This window comes from Perca fluviatilis, chromosome 4 (assembly GCF_010015445.1).
Source record: "Perca fluviatilis chromosome 4, GENO_Pfluv_1.0, whole genome shotgun sequence".
Taxonomy (NCBI): domain Eukaryota; kingdom Metazoa; phylum Chordata; class Actinopteri; order Perciformes; family Percidae; genus Perca; species Perca fluviatilis.
In genome coordinates, this window is record NC_053115.1 from 32498938 (window position 1) to 32512829 (window position 13892).

General features: G+C 39.6%; 1 protein-coding gene across 1 annotated transcript in view; it reads right to left on the reverse strand.

The window, feature by feature from the left end:
- chd6 (chromodomain helicase DNA binding protein 6) overlaps window positions 1-13892 on the reverse strand; it is a 167259-nt gene that overhangs the window by 42671 nt on the left and 110696 nt on the right. The window contains exons 12-15 of the mRNA XM_039797126.1: window positions 9174-9295; window positions 6273-6516; window positions 937-1113; window positions 254-397 (exon numbers count right to left, since the gene is read on the reverse strand). Of these exons, the coding sequence (XP_039653060.1) occupies window positions 254-397; window positions 937-1113; window positions 6273-6516; window positions 9174-9295 (687 nt within the window). The remainder of the gene's footprint in view (window positions 1-253; window positions 398-936; window positions 1114-6272; window positions 6517-9173; window positions 9296-13892) is intronic.

Genomic DNA, 13892 nt, shown 5'->3' on the forward strand with positions numbered 1-13892 from the left:
GATTTTTTTTCTTGTCTGGAAAAAAAAAGCCACTTCATGTCCAAACTAAGGGTTTGTTTTGAGAAAAGAAAAAAAATGAGAGCTGATCCCAAGCAACAACAACACCACAGGGACAGTGAAAAAGGAAGCAAATGTCAGGATGTATTTTATACAACACATCTTCCTGTAGCTGCTTTTCACTTTGGCCCTTGCTGAAAAAAATAATAATGATGTACTGTAACTACCTGTATGTACATGAAAACACTTATCTTACCTGTTCATCGGTTTTGAGGTCTCCGAATTCTTCCAGGAAGGTGCTTTCGGAAGGAAACTGCAGCGGCTCCAGGAAATTCAACAGGCTGAACAACTCCTCCACTGAGTTCTGCAAAGGGGTCCCTGTCAGCAGAACCTTGTGTTCCTGTCAGAAACATGGGACACGGTTGGCTTTAGAAAACACCACACATCACATACAACCTGCTGATTATAATAACATTTATTCAAAAATGATTGAAAAACAATCCCATGGGGTTAATTAAAACAATGCTTCCTATGAGAAAAGAGAGGAAACAAGATTACATACAAAGATTGGCTACTTCCTACAGCTGCAATGCCAAAACATAAAAGGTACTGTGTACACACAAACACACACACACAGTCTGGGGCCTGCAGTATGTGGGTGTTTACTATATTATGGCTAAAAGCTAATGAAAAGACAGAGGAAGGCATACAGTTAACAATTTCTGAAAACTTACTAAAACTCAGACTTCTCTGACACAATGTGCTTGGTTACACTGGGACTAAATGAGTTTTCAAGCGTTAAATCTATATGAGGTTGAAGGTAGACGTATAGAGTGACTCACACAGATCTTGACATTTCAAACACACACAGGCAGGCTCGCGCACACGCACACACACACACACACACACACACACACACACACACACACACACACACACCAGGTTCATGAGCTTGAGTCCCTCCAGTAGTTTGCAGTTCCTGTTTTTCAGGCGGTGGGCTTCGTCGATCACCACGCAGCGCCAGTGGAGCTTCTTCAGCTCCGGAGAGTCAGCCATGATCATCTCGAAGGTGGTGATCACCCCGTGGAACTTCAGCACACCTGGGATAGTGTTACCCTAAGGAAGGAACATATAAATGATCAGGGTCTAGGGATGGATATCATGCAGCTGCGTTGCATGTCCCGCCTCACTCTGATATTCTTCACTGTCCCCTTTCCACTTCTAACTTCCTGCTGAATGGGTGAATTCATCAGGCATGACCAAAATTAATATCAATTCCCCTAGGATATCTGCAGAAGGCCAACGTCAGAACAAGTAGTTGCATACAGTAGTGGTTTGCAACCTTTTTTTAGTCTGAGGTACCCCCACAGCCCTGTGAGATGAACTTGTGTATAACACTATTTATTATTTAAAGTTGATATTGTTTATTTTTTGTATACAACAGAACTGGAGATATTTAGGTTGGTTTTAAATATCTGAACTGTTCATTTAGTAGTTTTAGCTAACTATTTGAACTGTTGGTCAGTAGTTTTAGCCAACTATTTAAACTGTTTAGCCAGTAGTTTGAGCTAACTATTTGAACAATTGGTCAGTAGTTTTAGCTAACTATTTAAACGGTTTGGTCAATAGTTTTAGCTAACTATTTAAACGGTTTGGTCAGTAGTTTTAGCTAACTATTTAAACTGTTTAGCCAGTAGTTTTAGCTAACTATTTAAACTGTTTAGCCAGTAGTTTGAGCTAACTATTTGAACAATTGGTCAGTAGTTTTAGCTAACTATTTAAACGGTTTGGTCAATAGTTTTAGCTAACTATTTAAACGGTTTGGTCAGTAGTTTTAGCTAACTATTTAAACTGTTTAGCCAGTAGTTTTAGCTAACTATTTAAACTGTTTAGCCAGTAGTTATATCTAACTATTTAAACTGTTTGGTCAGTAGTTTTAGCTAACTATTTCAACTGTCAATTCATGTATTCATTACTTTTAGCTACCTGTTTAAAATACCTGTGTCCAGGTGTTACAGCTGATAAATTCTTGTAATCAAATCATAATTTCTGTTTTTTCAAAATTAGTTGAGCTGCACTACAATCTTTCCAAGTACCCCCTGGCACTGGAAGAAGTACCCCCTGGGGAACTAGTACACCTGATTGGGAATCACTGGCATACAGTATTGTAATAAGGACTTCATCTGACACGGAACACGTGCAGCAATAAGAAACCTGTTACACTAGTGCATATGTATATGGGTTACATGCAAGGGGGTAAGCTTCGCTTCAGAACTCGAATCTCCTATGGCGCCATTTTGATGCTACAAAGGTATCACCTCCCGTTAGCATTCCACTGACTAGCATTCATTTTGCGCGAATAACTTTACATCTGAAGCGTTTAAAGACTCTATTTGTCCAGTTGTTTAGTTCTAAAGAAACACGACAATGTATAAAAGGATCCATTACCTTGTACCTCACGTTATGGCTCCGTAGCACATGTTTTTTAAAAATAGGCTAACGATTGTGTCACATAGTAGAGGAATTACCGTATAGTACAGGAGAAGCTCGCAGGCAGTTTCGATTTACATGAGCTGTTTAGGTTTAATTACTAATGTTAACTAGCATTTTAGTTAGCAATAATTAGCCTGTGCCTATGTTATCTCCTTACATATACCTACGCTCTCTGTCTCTGCAAGATTGGGAATGATTGAGATTTCTCTCGGCACAGCTACCAGAAGACTTACAACTTTCAGACACGTTGCTCATGTCACATTTACGTTGTCTCTCTCAGTTGGAGGCTGCGCAGTAAAGCTGGCCATCACCAGAAAAGTGCTTCTAATAGCCTTCACTGGTCTCCGTCCAGAGCAACGGGGTCCGTTGGTCCATTATATACTGTCTTGCTTCTATTCAGACATGCCGCTATTCTGACATGCTGCTATTCCCTAACCCCTAACGGGAAAAAATTGTCGGAGTAGTGGGACGTTTGAAAACAATGGAAGTGCCGCCACTCCAACAATTAGACGTAAATGTCGGAGTGGGGGTATGTCGGAATGAATGGCGGAACCCAGGTATATGTTAAAGATGATGATCCAGCATGGCCAGAGATGGAGCCACACTGCAATCCAAATGTTGTCAGGGTTTTCCCTACCATTTTAAGGCTTAGTCGCAGCACCTAAGCTGAATGAATGTAAAATCAATGTGAGCATTAAAACTAACTAAATGACTTGATTAAATGACTCAGTCCTAATGATTGTAGTTGGTCTTCAGTGGATGGTCTTGTCTTTAATTATCTGCTCTAGCTTTTCCAACAATCAGACACAGCTATGGCAAAAATACTAGTCCAAAATCATATGAAATTGCATATTTTTTTATTATTGAAAAATGTAATATTTTCTTGAGGAAGTATCCCTAAGCCCACCACTAAATATGTGCACCTATGTATACAGGAAATAAGAAAAAAAAAAAAAAAAAATCACACTAAAATAACATTCAGTGTGATCGCAAATTATCTAGTGTTTGAGCCATAATGGGAGACTAAGTTTGAAAGACAACTTCATTTAAAAGTGGTTACTAGCTATACATCATAGTGGCCATGTTAGCTTCATGTTAACATCTATTTCTACCAGAGGTAGGGTTTTCTTTTTTCTTGTACTTCTGTTTTTATGAATTCATGCAGAATTGGTGAGGCACAAATCTTACAAATTCAATCTACGCTCAGAATTAGTTTTCAGCTTTCTCAAATCTTTTGTCGTCGATATAATTTCATAACCTATACCTACAACATCCTCCCTGCACTCTGCAGACACAGACCTTCATCTATCTCTATTCTATCTTAATCAATAATCAGAAGACAAAAAATAAACCAATATGCAATGCAAGCCACAAAACATTTCAAGCTGAAGTCGCTTTTCAGCAAATAAAACCTTCTCTACTACGAATATATATTGCTCTCTTGACCGACCTGAACAACTCTACACTGAAGAGCAAAGAGTTTGCACTTGTTTCCCCTGAGTTTTGCTGGAAGGAATTTTCTCACTGTTACTCATAACAGAAACAGACAAGGCACGTTTGCGTGACAGAGAACAATTAAATCAGCTTAGGGGATGAGATTATTTTCACAATTGATTTATCTGTCAATTAATTTTCTGATAAGGTAATGAACTGCTTTCTCTATAAAATGAAAAATGTCCATCACCAACACTCTGAGTCGAAGGTAATCATATTCATATTGCATGTTCTGTCCTCCCAACAATACAAAGCTCTTCAATGGGCAGATATAAAAACAGACAAGCAACGAATCCTCCTATTTGAAAATGTCAAACAAATTACTTCAAGGATGTATCGATTTAAAAAAAATATAGTGCTGAATTAATTTCCAGAGATAAATTTTGACTAATATATGTAATGACTAACTGATAACACTTAATCAAAAATAACAGCTGGAACAACTTAAGACAGATGTTTCACAACAGAGTAACCGGATATGTGGGAAAGACTTCAACAGCAGTTAAACATCGGCGCTTTCAAGTTTCTCTTTTATATCCTTGTTTATCCTTGAGGGTCTGTGGTTCACGCCCGTACAGAAATAAAAAAAAACACCCATCCACACCTTCTACCTTTATCGATTTATTAACTCATTCCCCTGGTGATGAATGAGAGGCAATTACTACTATGGTATGCACAGAATTGTGAAAATCCATACATTGAAAGATTAGGGGTTGACGCAAACAGTTTTTTTTAGGGCCAATAATTATTAGTAGTTAATCGAAACGATAACCGATATTTGGAACCGATGCATTTACAGTGAAAATGAAAACCTTTTAAGTCAAAATTAAAAATTAACATTTTGGAAGTTTGTTTAAATGCTTTAAGCAATTTCTTTTCTTTTTTTACTGCATAATACACAGTCAAAAAAAATGAATAATTAAAAACAAAAATAGCTTCCCAACAGTTTGTTGGCAGGTTTTGCAGACTGCTTACCCCTACTCTCCACTAGGCGCGTCTGTGCTGCGTTCCAGAGGCGCCACGACCCCCGTGGAGCGTCTCTCGCTCCACTAACCAAAGGCTCCAGGTCTATTTTCACGTGAGCCGCAGGCCGTTCAGACAGCCAGGCAGGAAGTTAAACAGCGAGAGCATCCAGTCAATTTACCCCCCCCCCCAATATGGTATATGTCTCCTCTACAACACCATGGACAACGAGAGATTCATCTTGGAGGTTGAAAAAACATAATATGACATCACAGATTTTTTTTTGAGGAGAAAACCAGAAAAGAGAAGGGTTGGATTTTAACTGTAGGAGTGCTTGAAGTAGAGCTGTCAGTCTTCCTCTATAATACCAATCAAATTTATTTTGTTATTTTTTTAAATATTCGAATGTTTAATGCTCATATGCAGCCTGATATTAATATGTACTACACTACTCAGGCTTATGTATTGTCAATGCCACTTTAAGCATGTGGTTGTTGTTACACGTTCTGTCCACTAGAGGGACTTATAACATCAGCATGGATTTGTCGTAAACTAAGTAACAATAGTGGTAGCCACAATGCTAATGGCATTGATAACTAGCTAAGCCAAACGATGCTGTCACTACTATTTAAGTGATTTATAAGCAACATGTTTCTTGCAGATTGTCTCTGTACTGAGAATACAGCTGTAAGAAGGTAATATATGAAGTCGAAGCTAACTCTGACAGCTACAGGGCAGCTAACATTAACCTTAGCTGTCTCCATGAAGCTAAGCTCCTATAACTCCCCGACGCAGTTAGCAAACCAGAACGAGCTAACTAATGACAACATAAGCATTTTGGCTTGGTTACTCGGTACGTAACGGTACAATGCCTTGTGTTTCTCACTCCCGTATCTTTTTATTCATCAGACGTGACATGAGAAGAGGGAGATTAGCTAACGTTAGCCAACCTATTTATAAAAAAATAAATCACATTTGAATGGTAATTTCAGCATTCGAATAGTATGGAAGGTAGATACTAGCTTAATAAACGCTGATTGTTCTGGAAAGTACAGTACTGCGAGACGGGCAGCAAGATGCTCGGCTTCTGAGACGCTCCCGGCGCGGTATGGCGCGTGGCGGAGGATGCAGCCGGAACGCAGCACAGTTGTGCCCAGTGGAGAATCAGTGTTACAGAGCTGTAGCGGAGCCAAAGTGCCACACGTTTTTAATTGATTAACTTTATCGGTTAAAAAAAACACCAATACACATAATCTGCTAATTGCCAAACACCGGCCCCGTTAATTGGCCCGGCCGACAATTGGCCAATCCTTGTCAAAGATTACCTGTGGGTCCCTGTAAAACATCTCGTACTGCAGGATCATCTGCCGGCTGATCTGCGAGCCGTGGTACACGATGACGTTCATGTGCGTCCACGTGCGAAACTCCCTCTCCCAGTTGGTGATGGTGGACAGGGGGGCGATGATGAGGAAGGGCCCGCGGATCCCCATGCTGAAGATCTCGTACAGAAAGGTGATGGACTGGATGGTCTTTCCCAGCCCCATCTCATCGGCCAGTATGCAGTTTTTTCTAGGGAGACGAGCAAAGACAGTGTGAGAGAGCAAGAGAGGTCAGAGGGAGCACTATGTACTGCCATAATCCTAAAATACATCCATTGATTACAATCAAATCAATACAGAATTAACAATCAAACTAATTAATGCATTACTATTTCTGTAAACATACTTGTCTCCTCATAACACACTGGCTATATTCATATTAACCCTGTGTCTTCAGGCATGAATAAGTTGTAGAGGTTTCAAGAAAAACAGCAACATTTTATAAAATCCCTGATATACCAAGCATCCACCTTTCAAGAGAATTACCACTAGATATTTAATAGTGTTAAACACATCAATTAAACATTTAAATGTGTCAAATATACAACCTCAGATATATAAGCAACCTGTTATATTCATAATTCTTCATTTATTCCAGCACCATTTGCACTTTTGCATTGTCTTATTGTATTACTGTTACTGTTCTGCAGATATCTACATTGAATAAGAATGTGGCGTCAGGATGTTCTATGATGTGTTCACTCTGACACGCGTATAGTCAAGGATAATAATAATAATAATTTATACTGTTTATTGATTCCCAGTGGGGAAATTACAATTTACACGTTTTTTTTATTGTTAGAAATCACTACACACAGGCCTGAAATACACACAAACATGCTCAGGACCTATTCATGCACAAATGGAGAGATGTCAGAGTGAGTGGGCTGCCAGTGCTAGACCGGCGCCCTGAGCGGTTGGGGGTACAGTGCCTTGCTCAAGAGCACCTGGCAGTGCCCAGGAAGTGAACTGGCATCTCTCCAGCTACCAATCCACACTCTGTACTTTGGTCCGTACTGTGACTTGACCGACCCTACGGACTGAGCTACTGCCACCCCAAGGATGAGGGGAATAAAAACACACACAGTACATACATACAAATCTGATGGTATTTCTACTTTAATGGCCACAAAGACCCCATCTAATGCAGTTTCATTCTAAGTGATGAAGGAAAAAAAAAAAAATCCACAATCATCATTCTTTGCTAAATTACATTCCAAAAGTTAAATTGAAGCTAATATTCTGCTTCAGCAGTCCAAATTGGATAGAAATTACAGTAACAAAATATCATCTTTGTGTTACCATCCCTCAATATCCTTTGGGGCACTAGGAGAGAATTTCTTACTAACTTTGGAAGATACTTACAGTATATGACTAACTCAGACTCTACTTTAAAATGCATCTTTACACAGAACAACCACTGTAGATTTTTGAAACTGCTTTAAGAAGGGATCTCTTTGTGGCAAATATGGATAAGGGGGGGGGGGGGGGGGAATTACAGCAAGCAAGAATTCTAAGATACACCTAAAGGCAGAAGGAGGAGGATTTGTCGGTTGCGGTTTGTAAACACAACATTTACGGGGCTCGACAGCTGGAGAAAGCCAACCCAAGATTCAATCTGGTTTCGGAACAAGCTTTGTCCGCCTGGCGTTTTTGTGGCGCTATGTATGCGGTTTTTTCAGCGCTGTATCTTCCGTTTTCGCAGCTTCCTCTCGGATCGGTGCTTGTGATCTGGCACCTGGTAGCTACTTTTTTTTTTTTTTTTTTATGTAGGAGGTCGACGCCCAGAAACGTCCCAAACACAGCGAAATAAGAAAACACGGGCAGAGGGCGGGGCTTTGCACACAAGAGACACCACCACACACTTCTAGTGGGTCATACGTGATGATTGAGAGGGATTCCTTTGGTATGAGTCTACGAGACATGAGTCTTTGTGGGCCTGGTGTTGTTTTATTCAACCCCAACTTTTCATTTTCAATTTGATTTAACATAATAACTTTGGTCAGTGAATGTATACAAATGTGTTTGTTTCTTTGTTTAAAGCTACATTGTGTAAGAATTACTCCCATCTAGCGTTGAGATCATATATCGCAATCAACTCTCTTTCGCCACGCAGTATTGCAGCTACGGGGAGCCTGTGCAAAAGGCCGTCTATCAGCTGTCATTGTTGGAGTTCATGCGTTCTCTTAATACATTCATGAGTTCATGTCGGAGAGTGGCGCGGACAATACAAGTGGGCTCACGCGCCATCCGACGGAAAGGAGAGAGAAAGAAAAGGAGACCGCAGCGGTCCGGAGGATAATTAACTAGTTGGGATTTGCTGTGTGCCTCCAAAGCAGCTCCAATGTTCTCACTCTTTTTCCGGTCTCTTGCTCTTTTCAATATCCGTTTTCTTTTTCTGGGTGAAGAAGAAGACTCCTGTTCCTGAAATTTGGATTTTGAATACGTTTCCTTCTTCAAACTTGCCGGGGGCCGGGAAGCGGCGATATCCATTAGCAGCAGCTGTGAGTCGAAAACGCAACAGGCGGAGCAGTATGTCCTGTATGTCCCTTACCGGCTAACGTATTTCAAGATGGCGCATCATTATGGAGCGTCTACCCCCCAGTTCATGCAAGCGCAAATGTAAAATTCCAAGCTAATGGGAATACTTGAAATTGATGGTGGTGGTCAATATTCATGAACAAGGACAAGTTTGTGAAGGGCAATACAGATTTTGATAATGAACAACTAAACATGTTACACACACAGGGGCTTTAACCACTATTAATAAACCAGAGCACGTTTTTCTCCCATCCCAGATTGCTGTGTGGACATTTGTGTGTTACAGCTCTAGTGTGCAGTACTCACCTGTTGTACCAGTTGAACAGTAACCAGTTCATCCCCTCTAACTGGTATTCTCTGAGCATGTTTCCATTCCGGTAATCTCTGGAGTGGTCCAACTTCTGCCATTTCTCCGGAGGAGGACGCTCCTGCAATATGAACACACATTAGTCCGTATTAATATTATTATTCCATTGACAAGTGATTTCACAACTTACTTTCAGTTTCAATTTCAGTGATAATTATCAAACAAAATGTGCCGCACAACTTTTGCTGGTTTAAGCGGAATTATTTTAACACTATGATAACCAATATTAAAGATAGGTTTCCTCCACACAACACAACTTTTATCCAACATAAGAGCTAAGAGAATATCAGATATGAAAACTATTTGGTTCCCCAGATGAATCCGAAAGGAGATAAATGAAATGACATTTTTTTAAAGATGAGAAAGGACTCTGTTTGTAATTTCGGAGATGGAATGGACAAATAATAAAATAAGTAGTGCAACAGATTGTTGCTTGCCAGGGACTTTAATAAGACTATTATGGACTCATGGTCCCGTAAAATGACAGCACAATACATACAACACTTAATAAATAAATAAACCCAGAGGCATAATACAATTTCATAATATAAAATATTCATATGATAACACTAGTTTTGAAATGAATAACCGCTAAAGAGCAAGAATCATTTGCTTAGGCTTCTTTCTGGAGTGGAGAGAGACTCCAGAAAATTGCAATTATGTAAGCAGTCGTTAAGTATTCAACATCCAGCAAAGTAAATGTACTGTGAGCCTGGTCAGGAGACAGGGGACTCCTCTTTCACAAACCTCTCTGTTCTGCTTACACCAAAGCGAGGTTTATGGTAGCCGCGGTGTTCCCAGCGCAAGGTGCGCGCGACCATAAAATGACGTCATCACGGCTGTCGTTTCCAGCGCGAAGGCTCTTCAAAGTGATGGTTCGGAGTAATTCACCCTAGGGTCCTTTGCACCATGACCTCGAGCCAAAAACCCCCCCAGAAGCTTTTTTCACCTGGGTCGAACATTGGGAGAGTTAGCTAGAGTAGCGTTATCAGCTGAATAGCTTAGCGCAGGGCTAATGGACCCACGTTTGTATCTTGTAAGTTACCCCACTAATAATGCCCGAAATGACACCAAACGTCTACAAGTAGTACAAATAAGTTATGCTCTCATAAAACGATGGATTGGAAAGTTTGTAAGTACACCAGAAGTTTATGAACACTTGCCTGCTCTCCTCAGCTCTCTGTTGCTGCTGCTGCTACATGCAGTTAGATGAGTGCTTAGGGCTGTCTACAAATTACTACACCAAAAAGTATTTATTAATTCAATGATTAAATAAGGTAATGTCTCCAAACTTACCTCAATTATTACTTGTCTCCTGCTAGTTATACTACAGCACTTTAAAAAAAAAAGTTAAATTAATAAATATTTTTGTTGCATCTCTTTTCGGTGTTGTAATTTGTAGACGGCCCTAAGCACTACGATCTTGCTAGCGCAGCAACAACAGCAGAGAGCAGATGCCAGCAGGCAAGTGTTATTTACATAAACTTCGTTGTACGCACAAACTTTCCAATCCATCGTTTATGAGTGCATAACCTATTTGACACTACTTGTAGACGTTCGGTATCATTTCGGGCATTATTAGTGGGTAATTCTGAGATACAAACATGGGTCCGTTAGCAACCGGCATAAGCTAAGCTATTCAGCTGATAACGCTCCTTAACTTTCCCAATGTTAGACCCCGCTGAACAAAGCTTCTGGAAGATGTTTGGCGTCGAGGTCGTAATAGTGCAAATTAACTGAATTACTCGAACGCCAACACTTTAACTGCTATACGTGTGCCCTCCACAATTATTGGCACCCCTGTTTAAGATGGGCTCATGGACTTCTAAAAATTCTCCTTTTTGTTTAAACAACATAGAACTCAAATGCAAAAAAGAGAAAAATCCAACCTTTTATTTAAGTACATTACTTTGGTGGTAAAAAAAAAAAAATCACACATTTAGAAAAAAAACTTGAAATCATGTGTCCCACAATTATTGGCACCCCTGATGTTAATACTTTGTACAACCCCTCTTTGCCAACAAGACAGCACTTAATCTCCTTCTATAACATTTCACGAGTTGGAGACCACAGAGAGAGGGATCTTTGACCATTCTTCTTTGCACAATCTTTCTAGATCATCCAGAGTCCTGGGTCCTCTCATGCACGCTCTCTCCTCTTTAGCTCACCCCACAGGTTTTCGTTTGGGTTGAGGTCTGGGGACTGAGATGGCCATGGGAGGACCTTGAGTTGGTGACTGCTGAACCATTTTTGGTGTGTAGTTTTTGCCACACGTTTAGGATCATTATCCTGCTGAAAGACCCAGTGACGACCCATCTTCAGCTTTCTGGCAGAGGCCATCAGGTTTTTATTTAAAATGTCTTGGTAGTTCAAAGCATTCATAATGACATGCACCCTAACAAGGTTCCCAGGGCCTTTGGAAGAGAAACAGCCCCAAAGCATCACAGATCCTCCACCATACTTCACGGTGGTGAAGGTGCTTTTCGGCATACTCATCTTTTGTTTTACGCCAGACCCACTTAAAGTGTTTGTTGCCAAAAAGCTCAATCTTAGTCTCATCTGACCAAAGCACACAATCCCAGTTGAAGTCCCAGTGCCTCTTAGCAAACTCGAGACGTTTACGTTTGTGAGTGTTAGTGAGAAAAGGCTTTTCCTTGCATGCCTCCCAAACAGCTTGTTGGCATGTAGAGAGCGTCTGATGGGTTTTTTTGAGACTTCGTGACCCCAAGATGCCACTCTTTGATGCAATTCTGTGACAGTGAGCTTAGGACTTTTTTACTTCTCTTACCCCCTCCTCACTGTGCGTTGTGGCAAGATAAACTTGGGACCTCTTCCAGCCTTGTTTGTCACTGTTCCAGTTGTTTTAAACTTCTTAATGATTCCTCTGACTGTAGATACGGGCAAGTTAAGGCGAGTGGCTATTTTCTTGTAGCCATTGCCTGACTTACGAAGGTCGACACACATCTGCCTTACTTGAATTGTGTGTTCTCTTGTCTTTGCCATGTTGACAAATGGGTAAGAGAAATAGGACTCTGTGTCACGTCATATTTATACCCCAGGGAAACAGGAAGTCATGAATTACTATTTAAAAGTTCCTAGATACCCTGACCAACTTTAGCAACTACAGAAAAATATATTTAAAAAAAAAATCTATTAAATTTTTCAGCGGAATTGTTAGGGGTGCCAATAATTGTGGGACACATGATTTCAAGTTTTCTTTTTCTAAATGCGATTTTTTTTTTTTACCACCAAAGTAATGTACTTAAATAAAAGGTTGGATTTTTCTCTTTTTTTGCATTTGAGTTCTATGTTGTTTAAAAAAAAAAGGAGAATTTTTAGAAGTCCATGACCCCATCTTAAACAGGGGTGCCAATAATTGTGGAGGGCACTGTATAATGGACAATCAGTACGGACTTTTTGCCGGAGAAAAGAACTATTTACTATGTAGCGTTACCAAAATTTAATAAAACATTTTTGTGAAGTGAGTTTGTACTCAACAAAAAATGTAGAAAATATCTTGTGGCATTTAGAGCTCTTATGCTATGAAACTAAAAATACAAAGTTAAGTAAATTTAAATGTTACCCACACAACCTATTTATTTATGACGGCACTTTATTTAATCCTATGAAAGAGAAGAATTCTAAAACAACATTCGAATGCTGCGCAGCTTCTTTTTTTGTCTATACGTTCTGTTTAAACCCAGTATTTCTGCACAGCTGCAGATAAAGCTCATGGTACACTAATATTATCAGTATTATACTATTTGTAGCGTTAAGATTCCAGTGGTGGCTGCGTAGGATTGTTTCCGATTTGTGTGATCCAAACATTTCCAATTAATCCAGAGCGTTGTAAAGTCCGAAAGTCAAAATATATTGAAAACAAATACACTATACATGTAATAAATTTCCAAAATTCACAACATGTTTTTTATCTTACTAAATATTCTGCTTTAATCCATATTTGTTGGCGTTTAGACCTTTCAAAAATAACTTCTTTTACTGTGGTAAAATTGCTTCCCGCACACAAAGGGAGGTACATACCTTTTTATTAACGGGGCGGTCTCTAGCAGCACCATGAATTACATATATAGAACAACAATAACAAGAACAAAATCTATTTCCTCACCAAAAAAAGCTACATATTTAACCTTTAAGTCGTAAATACAACAAAAAATATGAAAAAAATAGACTAACTCATTCAATCCGAAGAATCACTTTATTTCATTTTTTTGTTTTAGGGTAATGACGTCACAAATGTGACAACAGACATTGAAAGCTTTATTCTAAAACCTCAACAGAAGCTTTAAATGTAAAAAAATAAATAAATTAAGATTTGAAACCGATCACACGCGCAAGTTTTGGTTTCCGTAGCAGCCGCTGTACTTCCAGGGGGTTGTTGCGTTGCAGCCACAGTAAGCAGTGCTCTAAAGTGTGGCTTTACTTTACGTTGAAAAAAGTAAAATCAATAAACGGTAAAACTGTGAATCACCATTGAATCAAAACAAAATGTTCCTCTTATCTGTGAAATAAGCATGTGACCAGTTTCAACTCCACCCCTCAAAGGATCGAAATCCAGAATCGAAAGTAGGAATCAGAATTGTTCAAATCAAAACAATGGCCAACCCATAGAAATAAAATGGATAGGAAGGCCACTGAAC